Raw genomic sequence first — 16,830 nt, 5'->3', positions numbered from 1 at the left:
CTGTGTGATGGTGTTTATTCACAAGTTCTCCACAGTACATTTTTAATTAAAGTCTTCGTATTGAGATTCTGTTCTAGTGCTGTTGCTTTTTGTTTTTATACGTGGTTTCGTACTTACCAAACATGATTATCCCTGTGAGGAGAAAATTTGCTGTTTAATTATGAATATATTGCTTAATGTTGTCAGCATGCTAGATTCCGGGGAATCGTAACAAACTCCTATACTGTGGAAGTGTAGTGTGGGTTTTCTCATGTACTTCTAGGAGATGGATTTCTTGGAGCAGTAATTCTTAAGTTGCCTCAACACTAACATGTTAAATAGCATTACCATAAAAGAACTTTTATATATACTAATTTAATTAACCAGATCTAGTGAGTCTTTTCTACTTGGTAAAATATTGTGCATAATTCTTTGAAAGATGAGAAATGTCTTTTTAAAATTTCACATATTTAACATCAAAAAATAAATCTTAAAGCTCTTTAATGTATATAATTATATTTTGCTAATAAGAAGTATAAGCTATTAACACTTAATAAAACATGTTTTTTTTGTCTGTACATTTTTATAGAAAGTGCTGTGCTTTTAGTAAGAAAAGAGAATGTTTTATCAAGATAATATCTTTTTATGGCTCTAAGTACTATCTTTAAGTTCAAAATATTTTCTTAAATTTTCATTATTTATAGTGAGCTCTTTCATAACTTTGATTTTCTCCATATGTGTACATTTTTATAAACTTCTCAGAGTATTTAATCCTCTCGTTTGTGTATTAGGAAGCAGTTCAGATACTTTTGAAGCATTCTGCTGACGTTAATGCTCGAGATAAGAACTGGCAGACCCCGTTACATATCGCCGCTGCCAATAAAGCTGTGAAGTGCGCCGAGTCTTTGGTCCCTCTTCTGAGCAATGTGAACGTGTCAGACCGGGCAGGGAGAACCGCATTACACCATGCCGCTTTCAGTGGGCATGGTGAGGTAGGTGCCTCCAATTACAGACTGATTGTCTGTCTTCTAGCCTCTAATTAGTAATGAGTTTGCCTTCCTTTAATTCATTCATTTCACAGGAAAAGCAAAAAATGCTCCTGATATTGCCCTTAGCAAGCTTCCTAGCTTTTTTCTTTTTCAGTGATGTAAGGGGTCCCAAATTAAAAGATTTATTTTGTATGTACTACACACGCATACACTAGAATTCCATAATGACCTAGAATGAGCAGACTGTCAGCTAGCTGTAGGATAACATAGAGATAGTCTGTCATTGTCAAGAGAGCACAGAGTGACAGCAGTTTCCTTGTTCTTTCAGAAGGAAGAATAATAGCACAGAAAGGCAATGTTTGGCAACTCTGCTTTCTTTTAAGATAATTTCTTAGTGACAACTATCAAAGAAAGCAGATTAAGAAAATTAGCCATCCCAATGCTGGGGAGATGACTGAGCCCTTGAAGTACTTTCTGTGCAAGCACAAGGACCTGAGTTCAGATCTCCAGCACCCATGTAGAAAGCCAGAGGTGCTGGTGTGCACCTGTAATCCCAGCATAGGGGGCTGAGACAGCCAGAGCTCTCCAAGCTGTTGATTAACCTTCCTAGCCAAAGTGGTGCATTCCAGGTGAGAGACTCTATCTCAAAGTAAGGTGGAAGGACCAATATCTGGCCCCCACATGCACGTGCGTGTGCACGCACACACACACACACACACACACACACACACACACACACACACACACACACACACAAGTTTTCATGACACACAAAACGTGCAGTTGTCTTTCATCAGGCATTGGCAAGCCCAGTTGAACCAGACTTAGAAGAACCTTCATCCAGCCCCTCCCCCCACCCCCGCCTGCCTTTTCTTTTTTTTCTTCTTGTATCGTTGTTATGTTCCAAACTCTTAAACCTTGGCCTGCTCTAAGCAGTGGAAACAACAGTGTACCCAGATCCTAGTCCTTCATTTTGAAGACACAAAATCACAGTTTTCAAATGGCAGTCTCAGGATTGTGCAGCTGGAAGCCTAGTGACCTAATTGTTTTCACACTGCAGTGCTCTAAATCCTTGCATCAACTGTAGCACACAAAGTAGAGAAACAATTATAAATACAATGTTAGTATTAATTCATTATGAGCTAAGTAGACTTTGTAATAGTTTGTTTTAAATGTGATAGATCTGCCATGGATGATTAAATTAAATTTCAGACATTACTGGTATGAGACAGTTACATTCTAATAACACTTTAGGTGTAAATAACAATACAACTTCTATTTAATTATTCAAACTTTAAAATTTCAAGATCTGTACCTGCTTAGATGTTCTTAAAATACTGAGTAGTTGCAAAGTGGCATCTTAGAAAAGACTGCAGCCTGATTTCAGTAACACAGCGAACCAACCCTCCCATGTTACCATACTATATATTATAATATGTTATCATAACTATCTTCAACTAAAGCAATTCAGTGTGAAAAAATCAAGTTAAATAATCACAAGGCGTGTTTATGAATAGTTCTAATTCTCAATCTCAGTGAAACTATTCACTTTTATTCCAGATGGTCAAGCTACTCTTGTCCAGAGGTGCCAATATTAATGCTTTTGACAAAAAAGATAGGCGTGCGATCCATTGGGCAGCATATATGGGTACGTACTTTTAAAATTTACTTTTGACAGTATATTTAGGGGAAATAATGCACTTTGAGGTTTTTCATTTTTAATATCACTGAGTTGTACAGTGTCTGACATTGCTACCCAAGCAGAACAGGCAGAGATGTGCCACAGCAGATCTAGGTTTAGCTTAAGAAAACTTAGAAGAGACGTGACAGTTGGTGGCCTGGGATGTTTATCTTATGGCAGGTATTTACTCAAAGCTCATTCTCATATCCATCCTTTTACTGGATTATTAAGGTATAAGTTGTGAAGATGTGTTGTAAAGCTGAAGTGATACTGTGTTTGCTTTGCATGGACAAGGCCTTGAGTTCAATCTCTGTCACTGCAAAAAAAACGCCTAAATCATACTATGAGCTGATAGACCGGGGGGTGGGGGGGATTCGTGTGCTCACATATACACATGTATATACTTAGACAGACTAGCCAGAGAGCCCCAGAAACCTGCTTGTTTCCAGCTCCGCAGCACTGGGATTATAAGTGCACACTCCCATCCCTAAGGGTACCTACCATTTTAGTCACATACTCTACTTTCAGGGCCAAAACCTGATGTGATGTTTAGTGCCAAAAATATGTGCCTCTTCTTATATAAGGAACATTTTTCTGTTAATTGAAGTTTACCTGAAGTTAGCCTGAAGGAGTTCTGTTTGATTCTAAAGTCCCTCGCTTTGGAGTTTTATATCCTTAAGTCTTTGAAGACTTTTCTGAGTAGCTATTGTAGGTTATTCATTGGGACAGTTTAGAAACTATGTATGTGATTTTAAACAACACATTTTGTGTTAAAAAGGTGTGCACAGAAAGTGGAGTATAGTTGGCCTTTCACTTTGAAGGAGTTAGGTTTGACCTAACAGACTATTTTCATGAAATGAAGGCCAGAATAATATTGTTTGAAGTTGAGCTTCTGAAATAGTCAAGTGTGTGGACTCCACCGTGGCCTGGTTGTCCTTGGTACAATTGGTTATGATTAAAAGGATATTCTTTGTTTTGAAGATAGCAGTACATTCTTGGTTTATCTTTTGTTGCTATAACAGAATATCCAAGGTTAGGTAATTTATCCTGAGTAGAATTTATTTTTAAAATTTTGGAGCTTTGGAAGTCCAAGTGGAGATTATCCTCTGGTCAGTGCCTTCCCTCCGGCTGTGTCATGACCTGACCTGACAGAAGACATCATCACAGGGTAGAAGAGAAAGAAAGATAGAGGAACAAAATCTAGTCAAGGTTAAAACTAGAAGTAAATTGTATGGTTTTTAGTTATTTTCTCTACCAATATTTTTCAAAGATATTCTGAATTCTTAGATGTTTTTCAATTGTCTTGAATTACAGCATGAATTATTAGTCATCATGCATTAGAAAATTAATGTGCTATTTTATATTTCTTAAAAGGTATTCAGGATATATTTAATTATTTCTGTGTGCTGATGGGTTTCTTTGTTTTTTTATGTATTTTCAGGTCACATTGAAGTAGTGAAATTACTTGTATCTCATGGAGCTGAAGTGACGTGTAAGGATAAGAAGTCTTACACACCTCTTCATGCAGCAGCCTCTAGTGGGATGATCAGTGTAGTCAAGTACCTTCTAGATCTTGGAGTTGATGTAGGTATACAGGCTGAGCAGTGTAAACTAGTGTGTTGTGTGTCTCTGTTACTCTGTTTTCAGGACCTAGGTCTGGAAGGTGACAGTGAGATCTCTCTTCATCTCCACGTCACTAGCTGGCACACTGAGATCAGTGTCTGTGTCTCAGTGAGGACTACTCTCCTGGGATGAAACACCATGACCAAAGCAGTTTGGGAGAAAAGAGTTTATTTGGCTTAAGCTTCTACAGCACTCTTCATCATCAAAGGAGGGAGGTCAGGACAGGATCTTGGAGGCAGGAGCTGATGCAGAAGCCATGGAGGAGTGCTGCTCACTGGCTTCTCCTCATGGCTTGCCCATCTCACTTTCTCTAGATCCCAGGGTTGGCATCGCTCACAATGGACTGGGCCCTGTACGTGAGTCACTGATTAAGACAGTGAACTGTAGGTTTGTCTACAGCCCAGTTATAGAGGCCGTTTCTCAGTTGAAGTTGCCTCCTTGAAGATGACTCTAGATTGCATCAAGGTGACATAAAACTAGCCAGCATGATAGATAATTAGACACACTCTGTAAAGAGTTAAAACCCATTCCAAAGATGAGTGATTTGCCTAAAGTTTTTCTTTTCAGTTCCTGGAGCTCTGTTTCTTTCAATTCTCAGGGTGTTGACAAGTTAGCTGTGTCATTATCAGTTTTCTGAGCCAGTAAGTCTAACATTATTTTAAACGACTATAGCATTATGGGATACTGGCAAAAGCAAGAGAGGAAGACAACAAAATGTATTATAATAAATATGTATGTACTATAAACACTATATAGTACTAACATTCTTTTTGGCTAAGAAGGGATGGTAATCTCTTGGTATATATTTGATCCCTGAATAAAAATCCATCAAGGTTTTATGTATTATTCTTTAAAAAATATGTCCTTTACTCCCACTTGTCGTAGAGTTACTCCTTTGGTTTTGGGGACTGTATAGCCCAAGTTGGCCTCAAATTTGAAATCCTGCTATTTCAATTTGCAAGTGCTTGGGTAATGAGTGTATGCCACCGTCCCTGCTTGTAGGAACATGTGGATCAAACTTACTGGTTTTTCAAAGGAGTAGATAAGGAGAAAGGAGAGGACAAAGAAGGAGAGACAATTAAGTCTTAATTGCAAAAGCTGTTAAAAGTATGTGACGCTAGTTAGACAAGACATGACAGGGCCGTGAGAGACACTTTATCAAAAACAAGGAGGACACTGAAAATGTGGGCATTAGAAGAAGTTGCAAAACACCCAAACATATTGTTGAGTGGGACCCGGAGAAGTCCTACAAGAAGGCTACAAGATTCATTTTGTTAGCAGTTCTTATTGTTCTCTTTCAACCAATTAGTATAATGGCCTTAAAGGATCTCTGAAGTAGATGAACAAGGTATTCTTGCCTCCACTTATGTATAGTGAATTCTCTCTTAGCTCAAAGACTTTTGAAAATATATTGTTTTTTATTTTCTTTAAATAGCTCTCGTGGAGCAGTTTAACATTGTACGTGTGAAGCACATTGTCTACATGTGTGTAGCCCATTTAAACCAGACTGCTTGTTGTTGGGTCTGTTACTGTAAAAATAACAACCACAACCTTAGCATTATAAAGCCTCATCCTGTGCCCATCCCTCTGTCTGGAACTAATAATGTGAATTCCTTCACACTCATATTTCCCATAGATGAATGAACCAAATGCCTATGGAAACACACCTCTTCACGTGGCCTGTTACAACGGACAGGATGTTGTTGTAAATGAGCTCATAGACTGCGGTGCTAATGTGAATCAGAAGAATGAGAGAGGGTTCACTCCTCTGCACTTTGCTGCTGCATCAACGCATGGAGCGCTGTGTTTAGAACTTCTGGTTGGCAATGGGGCCGACGTCAATATGAAGGTATGAAGCAGTTAGAATGCATGCTTTACATATGTAGTTAACGTATGTAGAACAGCATTCATACCGTACCCTCCAGAATTATAAAGGCTCGACTAGTAAACTTAGGAACATAGATGAGGCCAGCTGTGGTGCTACACGCCTTTAACCCCAGCACACTGGAGGCAGAGGCAGGCAGAGCTACACAGTGAGACCCTGTCTGTACTGTCAACTCCCAGTATACATCCCTCCCATGGATACATTTTTAAAATATTATGTTGAATCAGAGAAAGAATTTTATACATTTCCCCTCTATGTAAGATTCTAGAACAGATGGAATTCTGTTTATTTGGAGTTCCAGAATTTATAGTTGGGGGAAATAACAGATCAGTTGTTGCCCATGAGAAGGAAGGGAAGGTCACCTGGGCAAGGGGCATGAGGAGACCTTACAGGGTAACGGGGCTGCTTTGTACTTTGGCAAGGGTTTGTGTACTGTAGATATTCACTCGTGAAAACCCACCAGGGGTGCTTTTAAGATCAGTGCCCTTCATTATCTGTAAACGCTGTTTTAGGAAGGAGACTCTAGATATTGAATAGTGATAGATCCTGATTGTCACACAGTGATAACACTTGTGACTACCTCTAAAGCATCAAATAATTATATTGATAATGTGATAGAAAACATGGAGTAAAGTTTTAGTGCAGAATCCAGATGGTATGTCTGTGGATATTCATGCTGTGAGACTTTTTGAAATTGTTCTTTTCTGAAATTTCTGTTACAAGATTTTTTCGTGGTGTTAGAATAGAAACATCGGTGTCTTTTACACATAAAGATTAGTCACTTGGCTTTTCATAATGCTTTCAGGAGTAACGTAAGCATTTTAGAAATACGTTAAAATTCAGGAGTCAAAATAAATTTATTTTCACTGTAAATCTGTGAGAAACACAAGTAACCAAGATTTCAGGCATTATTATTTTATAGTACATAGTCATTTTTCATTGTTAAAAGGTATTTTCACTGTTTGCTTGTTTCTGAGGAACAATACCCAGTGTTCTCTGGCCACGGTGTATGCACATTCACATTCACATTCACACAAGCACATACAGAAATAGACATTTATAGATAAGCAGTTTTGCATACACTTGTAACCCTAACACTTGGAAGCTAAGGCAGGAGGAGGAGGATTTTTGAGGCTACCCTAAAGTATATTGCAATACCATGTCTCAATTAGAAGCAAAGCATACTGTGTGTATATATGTATGTATGTATTATGTATGTATGTATGTATATCTATAATTAACCTATTCCCTATGTTTCATGGAAATAATGAAGGCTTACTCCATTACTTTTCAGCTATATGCTGCTGTATTTAAAGGATAAAGATTAGATTTTAAAGATAACAATTTATACACTAACATTTAGGCATGGATATTTTATGCAACTTAATAATAAGTCACTTGGTTCATGTCCGTGTCTCTGATTGTTTCTGTTTGTCTTAGGAAATTTAAATTGAGAATTTATTCTCTAAGAGGTTGAACTTATAAAATGGTCAAAATAGTGGACATAATGTCCTTAATGGTTTATAAAATTCAGTACTGGCTTTTGTACATCACATGAGGACATTTCATTAGTTGGCAAAAGGAATGTCTTAGTGACTGAGCAGATTTGAAGGCAGCAGCCTACATTAGAGACCATAAAACTTGCCACGGTTTGTGATAGCCCTTTCAGTCCAGGGGTCTGAGCTATATTGGAGCTAAATTCCATTGAAGCATGTGTCTTGAGTTGATGATTTCTGAAATGCCATGTACCTCTGAAATTGTACAAAAAATATTGATAGCTCTAGGTTTTCAACCAACACGAAGGCTCAGTGCCCACTCCCTCTCTCTGTGCTGGCCAGTCTTTTACCTTACACACTAGAGTTATCTGAAAGAAAGGAACCTCACTGGGGAAAATGCCTCCATAAGATCCAGCTGCAAGTTAAGTCATTTATTTTCTTGATTTCTTTCTTTCTTTTTCTTTTTGCTTTGTTTTGTTTTGTTCTTGTTTTTTAAGACAGGGTTTCTCTGTGTAGCTCTGACTGCCCTGGAAGTCATTTTATAGACCGAGCTAGCCTCAGACTCTCAGATCCACCAGCCTCTACCTCCCTGGTGCTGGGTTTAAACATACAGCAGGCTTTTATTTTATTTATTATTGATGGATAGTTTCATCCCTGGCTGGTGACCCCTGGTTCTCCAAGAGAGCAGGCTGAGCAGGCTGTAGAGAACGAGCCAGTCAGTAGCACCCGCCATGGCCTCGAATCAGCTCCTGCCTCCAGGCCCCTGCCCATTGGAGAGCTTGTCCTGACGTCCTTCAGTGGTGGACAGCGATATGGAAGTGTAAGCCAAATAAACCCTTTCCTCCCCAAGTTGTTTTCATCTTGGTGCATCATCACAGTAATAGTAGTCCTGACTGAGAGTGTTTCCCTCACTGTTTTTGGAGACAGACTCTCATGTCGCCCAGACCGGCTTTTTAAATTGCTATATGCTGAGGTTGGCCTTCCTCTGCATCCTACGTGCTAGGATTATTTATAGGTGAGTATAGCCTCAGTGCCTGACTGTCTTTATTTTGAGACAGCTTCTTACTGAATACCCTAGCTGGCCTCAGACTCATTGGTCTTTCTGTTCATCTTCCTGAGTGCTGAGATGGTGAACAAGACCAACTCTTCTGTTCTTAAGAGCAGATTTTTCTTCCACACCTGTCTGTTAGTCTACTTAGCCGCAATGCCAGTGGCCAGTGGCCAGTGGCCAATATTCCATAACCTCCCTGATCTTGCAAAAGTTTTATGCAAAGAGATTCAGATCATTTAATTCCCACTTTGTAAAATGTTTATGAAAATCTTTTAATCTCTCCCATTCGGTAAAACTTTTGTCTACACAAAGTTCTTGCTACTTTTCTGGAACCTTCTAACCTCAGTTCCTTCATTTCTGTGCAGCAGTTCTTTTAAAACTAACCCCCTAACCCCCCAAAAAGGTGTTACACTCCTTTAATTCCAGCACTCAGGAGGCAGAAGAAGCAGTCAGATCTCTGCATCTTTTGGGGCCAGCTTGGTCTACAGAATAAGCTCCAGGACCACCAGGGCTCCACAAAGAAACCCTACCCTGTCTCAGACAACAGAAGGAATTTTTTATGCTGTGGTAGCACTTGGAAGGCAGAGGCAGGTGGATCTCTGAGAGTTTTGAGACCAAGAGTGAGTTCCAGGACAGCCACACTAGATTTTGAGACCCTGTCTCAAGAAGGAAGATTGGTGGGTGGGTGGGTGGGTGGGTGGATGGATGGATGGATGGATGGATGGATGGATGGATGGATGGATGGATAATAAATAAAAGAATGAATGTTTTAACCAGACAAAGTCTGTCACACTGAGGTTCAAGCACAGAGCTGCTGTAAATGTGAGTCGTGTCGCTGTTGCTGGTTTGAGAACAATTATTAGAATGTAGGTGACCTGCCTTTTACTTGCTGGCAAGATGGCTCAGCACATCAGGTACCACCACGCCTTACGACCTAACTTTATCTCTGGAGCCCACATAATAGAAGAAGAGGTAACTCGTGCAGGTTGTCTTGTGGCCTCCACTTGTGCACCATGACATTAGCGTATGTGTAAGAAATAAATAATACATACATAGATGTAAAAAGTAACTTCTATCTTGACTCTTATTTGATTTTAGATAGTTAAAGACAATTATTTTTCTCTAAAGAGAAATAAATGTACTTCCCTAGTGTTAAGGCATATCTTTCAACTGGTAGTCTTCTTCCTTCGTATATTACTTTGTATGTACACCTTCTGTAATCATTATGCAGGAAATGAATATATCTTCATTTTCTCTGTGAGCCTATAGAGGTCCATCTCATTAGCTAGAAGACAAAGCAGACTTTAATCTCGGGCTCTGTGTTTCCTCGCTTATAAAATAGAATAGTCTAATTGTGTATATGCTTTATTGTATTTATCCACTCAGAGTGTGCAGTGCATGCGTGTGTATCAGAGGATTAGGTTCTCCTCCTAGTGTTTGCCCAGGGACCAAACATAAGTCATCAGGTTTAGCAATGAGCTACTAGACCACCTCTCTGGCCTGAAAATAATAGTATCTACCTGAGGGTTGTGAGTATTAAATGACCGTCATATATGAACTATTTTGAAATTATACATAAAATGTGTTTATTATACCTAAAAATGTTAACTGAAGTCTTATCTATCAAATTTCACTATATTATGAATCCTGTTTATATTTTTATTTGCTTTGTTTTTTGTCTACAAAAATGCCTGTTAATAAAATTAACACTGAATTAAAATCATACTGAACATTTTTGAAAACGTGAGACTAGAATGCTTTTGTTAAATATCTTTGTGCTTTTTTTCCTCTTGGTTAAAGAAGTAGAATACAAAATAAAATAACAAGTATAGGTATGTTATATAAGTGGTTTACAAAGGTGGTAATATTTAGACTGCAACAGACCTGTAATATCCTCATTTTCAGTTTGAAGAAGTAAAGGCTCAAAATTGTTAGGCAGCTCGTCCACACCCATGCCCTGCTTCTGAGTCCACGTGCATATATGACTCTCCTTTTCCTCCAGTGCCTTCAGAGCCTAGAAATCCCTAAAGAAGTAAGCTGGGCAAGGTAGTGCAGCCTTTGATGTCAGCACTCGGGAGGCCCAGCTGGGAGGATCACAAGCTCAGAGTAGTGAGTCTAAGGTGACTGTGTCCCAAAACAAGCTAGGACAATTATAGAATCAAATACCTTGGTAACCATTCATGTCTCTGTACCATGAAAAGCTTTACAGGGTTAGTACAGACTTAGAACGTTTATCACCATGCATGTGCAGAGTGCTGAAGGGTTAGAGATGCAAAGCGGTTTCTCCTTGTGTAGTTGACTCACCAGATTTTAGAGATTAAAAAAAAAACCAACCATCATTTAACTAGAAGGAAAATAATAATATCACATCACTCTAGCATTATTTTGCATTTGAAATTGCTTCTGAATTATAGAAAAGTACAGCCAGCCAGACTGATTACCTTATATAATTCAAGAAAATAGCTAACAATGTTGATACAAATAATTGCAAACAAATTAAGATGTATTATTTAAAATAACTTAAAGTGACCTAAGGTGGGAGATACAAGGTAGAAGGTGACACTTGGGAAGCACATCTTGTGTGACTGTAGCACTGGGGTTATAGTGCCCTCGGGTGAACCACTTAATAGCCTACGTTGTTATTGTCCCACCTGTAGGATAAAAATCTTAAAGTTCTACTTTACAGTTCCACACAGGACTGCATAAGTAGTAAACATGGGGAGTTTTCCATGTTTTTTATTTGATATACACACTAAAAAAATACGAAGCCAGTCTATGGCTGGTTTATCTTCATAAGACTTGCTTCTTGTGTAATATTTATAAATTTATATAAGAAAATACCTAAAGTTCAACTAAGGAATGCATATTCTGGGTCTAGCATAGTCATCGAACAGTTTTTCTTTGTTGCGTTATTTCAGAGTAAAGATGGGAAGACCCCCCTACATATGACTGCCCTCCACGGCAGATTCTCCAGATCGCAAACCATCATCCAGAGTGGTAAAAAGTATTTCTGTTTGTTTCTTTTATTTCTTCACTGTAGTTTGGGGGTTTTTTGTTGTTATTTGTTTGTTTGTTTAGTTGATTGGTTTTGTTTTTTGTTTGTTTTTTTTTTTTTTTTTTGTTCTTTTTTTCGGAGCTGGGGACCGAACCCAGGGCCTTGCGCTTCCTAGGCAAGCGCTCTACCACTGAGCTAAATCCCCAACCCCTTTGTTTTTTTTTTTAACCCACAGAGTGAATGTCACTGTGGAATTGCCATAGCAGTGTGTATACAGTTAAGATTTTGTTTCAAATTTCTGGAAAATCAGCACAGGATAAAAGACTATGAATATATGCCATTCAGATATTTCCATTCTGAATTATTAATTTCATTTCTTTCTCTTTTGAGGGAATAGGAGGGAGGAATCTCCCTGTATAGCTTACAAGGAAGCTCCCTGGCCTTGAATTCACAGGCCTCTTACCACATGTACCACCGTACCCAACTACGAATTCTATGCATATTTAGTGTCAGCCTTTTCTTTCCTCAGTCTTGCTAATTGGGAACTTCCTTCCCACATGCAGTGTATGTTAGCATGAGCTCTGCTACACTTCACTTCCCCCGTGTGAATGCTTTTTGAACTCTTCTTAGGTGTTCAGTTTTTTTCTGCACCGTATTCTCTCATGTTTGAATTAGTACTAGACAAACTACACTTTTTTTTTTTTTGGTTCTTTTTTTCGGAGCTGGGGACCGAACCCAGGGCCTTGCGCTTCCTAGGTAAGCGCTCTACCACTGAGCTAAATCCCCAGCCCCCAAACTACACTTTTAAATCATTGTATGGCTGCTAATGTGAATCTGTTTTTCAGACCACATTCCAAAGGACTGTTAATAGTCCTTAGGATGTTTTGTTGTTCTTTTTTGGTTTTTATTTTATATACGTGAATATTTGCCTGAATGTCCATCTGTGTACCACGTGCATATGGTGCCAAAAATGACCAGAAGAGAGTGTCAGATTCCCTGGGACTCAAGTTACACAGAGTTGTAAACTGCAGTGTAGGTGCTGGGAATTGAACCCAGGTCTTCTGAAAGAATATCCTGTACTCTTAACCAACGAGCCAGCGCTCCAGCCTCTTGTTGGCATTTAACAAGCATTCTTTTATATGTAGGTATGCTGTGTGTGCATGAGAGAGAGAAAGAAAAGTATACAAGTGCTGTCTGTGGTGCATGTGGGGATCAGAGGACAACTTCAGGTGTTAGTCCTTATATCTTCTCCCTGGTTCTAAAAAGACTTACGGTGTTAGCTCCAGATTGTCAGGCCCACGGGCTTCCAGGGATTCTCAGTCCCACCTCATCCTATGAGCATTTGACTCTCAGATGGGCACTACCATACCCAGCTTTACATGAGCTCTGTTCCTCATGTTTCCTGGCAGGCATGCCAACTGAGCCATCTCCTCACGAACCTCTTTGTTAGCTTTCTATTGCTAGAATTCTGCCAGGGGGGAAAGCTCACGATCCAAAGATGTGTAAAGAACTGTAAGCAGCTGTCTGCATGACGCCTTACACCCTAGAGCCCTTCTGTTAATTTCACATACGTTTAAATCCTATACTCAGTTAACAAAATGTTTAACTATATAGTTGGTAACTCCAGTAAATATGTTGTGGATGAAGTTAGTCAGAATGTGTCCCTTTCTTCATGCTTAAGCACCATTTTGTATTCCATTGCGTGTAACGGTTTTGGCCAGTCCGTGTGTATAGTCTAGGTCTGACTGGGTTGTGTCCGTTGTTGCAGGAGCTGTGATTGACTGTGAAGATAAGAATGGAAACACCCCTTTGCACATAGCAGCCCGGTATGGCCATGAACTGCTGATCAACACTCTTATCACAAGTGGTGCTGACACTGCAAAGTAAGTAGTGCGCCCAGGCGTGCTGGTGGCTGTGCTCTGGGGAAGGCAGAGCAGGGAGCCAGAGAGGAAGTGTGAAGGGCGTCTTCAGCATTGTAGAGTCGGTCGGTCGGTCGGTCGGTCGGTCGGTCGGTCGGTCGGTTTTCGTTTACCTTTTGCTTTTGACACTTGATAGATCTTTAAATGTTTTATGTATAATTTTATTTGATTAGACAGTGTGGCATGTTTTTACATTTCTGTTTCTTTTTCCTCCCACAAAATTTTGATAAGAAATTTAACTTTTATCCCTTTGTTTTCAAACTAGAAATTCTAAAAATTGTATACACCCAAAAGCTTTGTTCTTGGCCCAGCTGTAGACAGTGGGCTCAGACTAACGCGCAGAGCCCAGGAATTCCCAGTTGCTGCTAAAAGTGGTCCCCACCCCACCCCCCGAACCCAGCTTCTTTAATTAATAAGAAACTTTACTCTTAGTTGTCTTATATATTGAAGTTGCCCTACAAATTTTAAAGCATGAATTATTTTGTATATAGTCTGCAAAAGTCAAGATCATACTCTCAAATTGGTGTTTTCAAGTCCTGTATATCACGTTATATGTATTCATGAGCAATTGTAAGCTTTTTATATATTCATAAGTGATATGCTGCTATATGCATGGTCTTTGTGGTTCAAAGTATATATTATTGTTCATTCAGCAATGTATATAGAGGCTTAAGATTTTTCACATTTCCGTAGATAGCTCTAGTTACGGGATTTAATTTTACTATATAAGGATCCATACAATGTTCTCCTTATTTACAGATAAGTTACACTACAGGATGACTGAGATGAGTGGTCTTGAGCATATTACCTTACAGAAATAGTTTTAAATGGTGGGGTGAGATGGGGCAGAAGTTTTGTTCCCTGAGCACGTACCTAGAGACATTTTGGTTGGAAAAGCGATGTCGATGCCGTGCTCTAAGGTGCTGCTGGCCCTCAGCGCTGCAGCACAGATGCACAGCATGCAGCAGCCTGCAGTGATGCTGGCGCTGCGGGCAGAGAGACGGCTCGGCAAGTGTCGCTGGCCGATGAACTACTGCTCTTCAGTGACCGGACAGATTTTCTCTAAAGTATTAAGTTTCTGCACTGCCAGTTCTCTTTTACTTAAGTGATGTCTATGTTGTCTCTTTAAATTACTATGTTTTGCATGTGTTGTAATGAAGTCTCTTCTATTCATTTAAGGCGTGGTATTCATGGAATGTTCCCACTCCATTTGGCAGCCTTAAGTGGTTTTTCAGATTGCTGCAGGAAACTCCTTTCTTCAGGTAAGTGGAACCTTAACCGACCAGTTTTATGTGCGTGCTTGATGTGCTCAGCCCGCCCTCCCCCTGCTAGTCTCCCTCCCTCCCTCCCTTCCGTTGAAAGTTACCTCATCAGCTCTGAGCAATGCTTTATTGATTCCCTTTGTTGATTGGTTCATGGGGTATGGAGTGTTCATAGATGGTGCAGCTTTTACCCAGTGATGCAGTCTTCCCTCCTTGTCCTAGTCAGCTGGTCCTAGAAGCCAGACACCTGGCCTACCTGTCTCATTCCTTTAGGTCTTCATTTTGAGCATTAAAAGTCATACTATGAGGGCTGGGGATTTAGCTCAGTGGTAGAGCGCTTCAAGCGCAAGGCCCTGGGTTCGGTCCCCAGGTCCGGGGGAAAAAAAAAGAAAAGAAAAGAAAAAAGTCATACTATGAATTATGACTATCTTACAGGCTCATCAAATTATTAATTCATTACCACTACTTAGTTTTAAATGTTATAACTAGTTGGTGTGGATTTTTGTTAGCGTTACTGCAAACTATGATCCTTATTAAGTGCATTGAATTACTGACTATAAAAGATTTAATTAATTTTAAATTATTTTCTATTTCTCAGTTTATAGGAAAGTTAAATATTAGCGTTCATGTTTACTGAAAAAAAGTAATGAGGTTCAGTAAAAATCTTAATAGAGTGAGACACTCTTCTGAGGTTTAGGGGAAGCTGTGTTCATGTGTGTGAGATATTTTATGTGTATAAATTGATTGTTGTGTTTTATTTGAGTATCAACAGGTATTCATTAAAGCTGTTGGTCCCCACTTGCATGAAAGAGAATACTAAAAGTGTTCATAATAGCCACATTGAACAAAGTAAACAGCCTCTTTTTAGAAAGGGGGGGATGAGTGAGAGTCTGTCAAGCCAAAGCTGACCTTGAACTTGCAGCTCTGATTCTGCCTCCAGGTGCGCAGATGGCAGGTGTTTACTGTCAGACCCGGCTAAGGTGCTACTGAGACATCTTATACTATACACGTATATGTGTACTGATCTGATGTGCACAGTTCAGTATTTATAATATGTTCATGTGCATTATAACCAAAATAACATCCACTGTGGAGTATCTTTAATCCCTATACAAGAAACACCCATTAGCATAGTGTGGTGTATTAGCCACCTGATAATACAGTTTTTATAGACTCACCTAATGAAATCTTTCATGGCTGGTCTTTTTCACTGTGTGTTCTTTTTTGTTTGTTTGTTTGTTTGTTTTTGGTGGTTTTTTTTTTTTTTTTTTTTGGAGCTGGGGACCAAACCCAGGGCCTTGCGCTCGCTAGGCAAGCGCTCTACCGCTGAGCTAAATCCCCAACCCCTCACTGTATGTTCTTGAAGGGTCGTATTTATGTCTGTTATCAGTACTTCATTTCTTTTTCTTGTTGGCTATTATTCCCAGTGCACCCTGTGGCCTTTTAGAAAGTAGAATTGTTTTGTTTGCCTGCCTGCCTATGCCAGGGTTTATACCAAGACTCAAAGGATCCTCCACCGTAACCTTCTGTGTAGCTGGGATGATGAGACTGGGATGATGTGAGGGGTGAGGGGTGAGGGGTAGGTGTGAGCTGTGAGCCATCACTCCTGCCATAGCCCTGCAAACAGGCACTACAGGAGTTTTGTTTGTTTAGTTTTTGTTTGTTTTTTGTGGTGTTTACTAGTATGTTTTCTTTATTTATTTTGTATGTTAAGAATAGATATTTGCTTAGGGTTGAAAAGAGTAATGTGATATTTAACATTTCTTGATATCTTAATGCAAAGTAGTACATCTATAGTATTATATAAGAGAAAAAAAATATACTCATTTTTACAGGATTTGACATAGATACCCCAGATGATTTTGGCAGAACCTGTCTACATGCAGCGGCAGCTGGAGGGTATGTTAATAGTATTTTCATTTCTTTTTAAAGGTGCAGGGGGAAATTATG

The 16,830-nt window shown here is 39.4% G+C and overlaps 1 protein-coding gene across 9 annotated transcripts in view; it reads left to right on the top strand.

The window, feature by feature from the left end:
* Positions 1-16,830, top strand: part of Ankrd28 (ankyrin repeat domain 28) — a 131,726-nt gene that overhangs the window by 80,190 nt on the left and 34,706 nt on the right. For 8 of the 9 annotated variants that reach the window (XR_005494817.2, NM_001427331.1, XM_039094981.2 and 5 more), the window contains 8 exons: positions 771-971; positions 2,529-2,616; positions 4,091-4,233; positions 5,909-6,121; positions 11,623-11,701; positions 13,468-13,582; positions 14,798-14,880; positions 16,716-16,779. Coding sequence is in view for 8 of the 9 variants with exons in the window: in NM_001427331.1 (NP_001414260.1) it covers positions 771-971; positions 2,529-2,616; positions 4,091-4,233; positions 5,909-6,121; positions 11,623-11,701; positions 13,468-13,582; positions 14,798-14,880; positions 16,716-16,779 (986 nt within the window). In the remaining variant the exon portion in view is untranslated. Of the gene's footprint in view, positions 1-770; positions 972-2,528; positions 2,617-4,090; positions 4,234-5,908; positions 6,122-6,151; positions 6,551-11,622; positions 11,702-13,467; positions 13,583-14,797; positions 14,881-16,715; positions 16,780-16,830 lie in introns of those variants that run through there. The other variant, XM_039094984.2, reaches the window with a different exon arrangement.

This window comes from Rattus norvegicus, chromosome 16, assembly GCF_036323735.1.
Source record: "Rattus norvegicus strain BN/NHsdMcwi chromosome 16, GRCr8, whole genome shotgun sequence".
In the NCBI taxonomy this organism is placed as follows: Eukaryota; Metazoa; Chordata; class Mammalia; order Rodentia; family Muridae; genus Rattus; species Rattus norvegicus.
The sequence above is the reverse complement of the archived record's forward strand: the minus strand, read 5'-3'. Positions and strand labels throughout refer to the sequence as shown.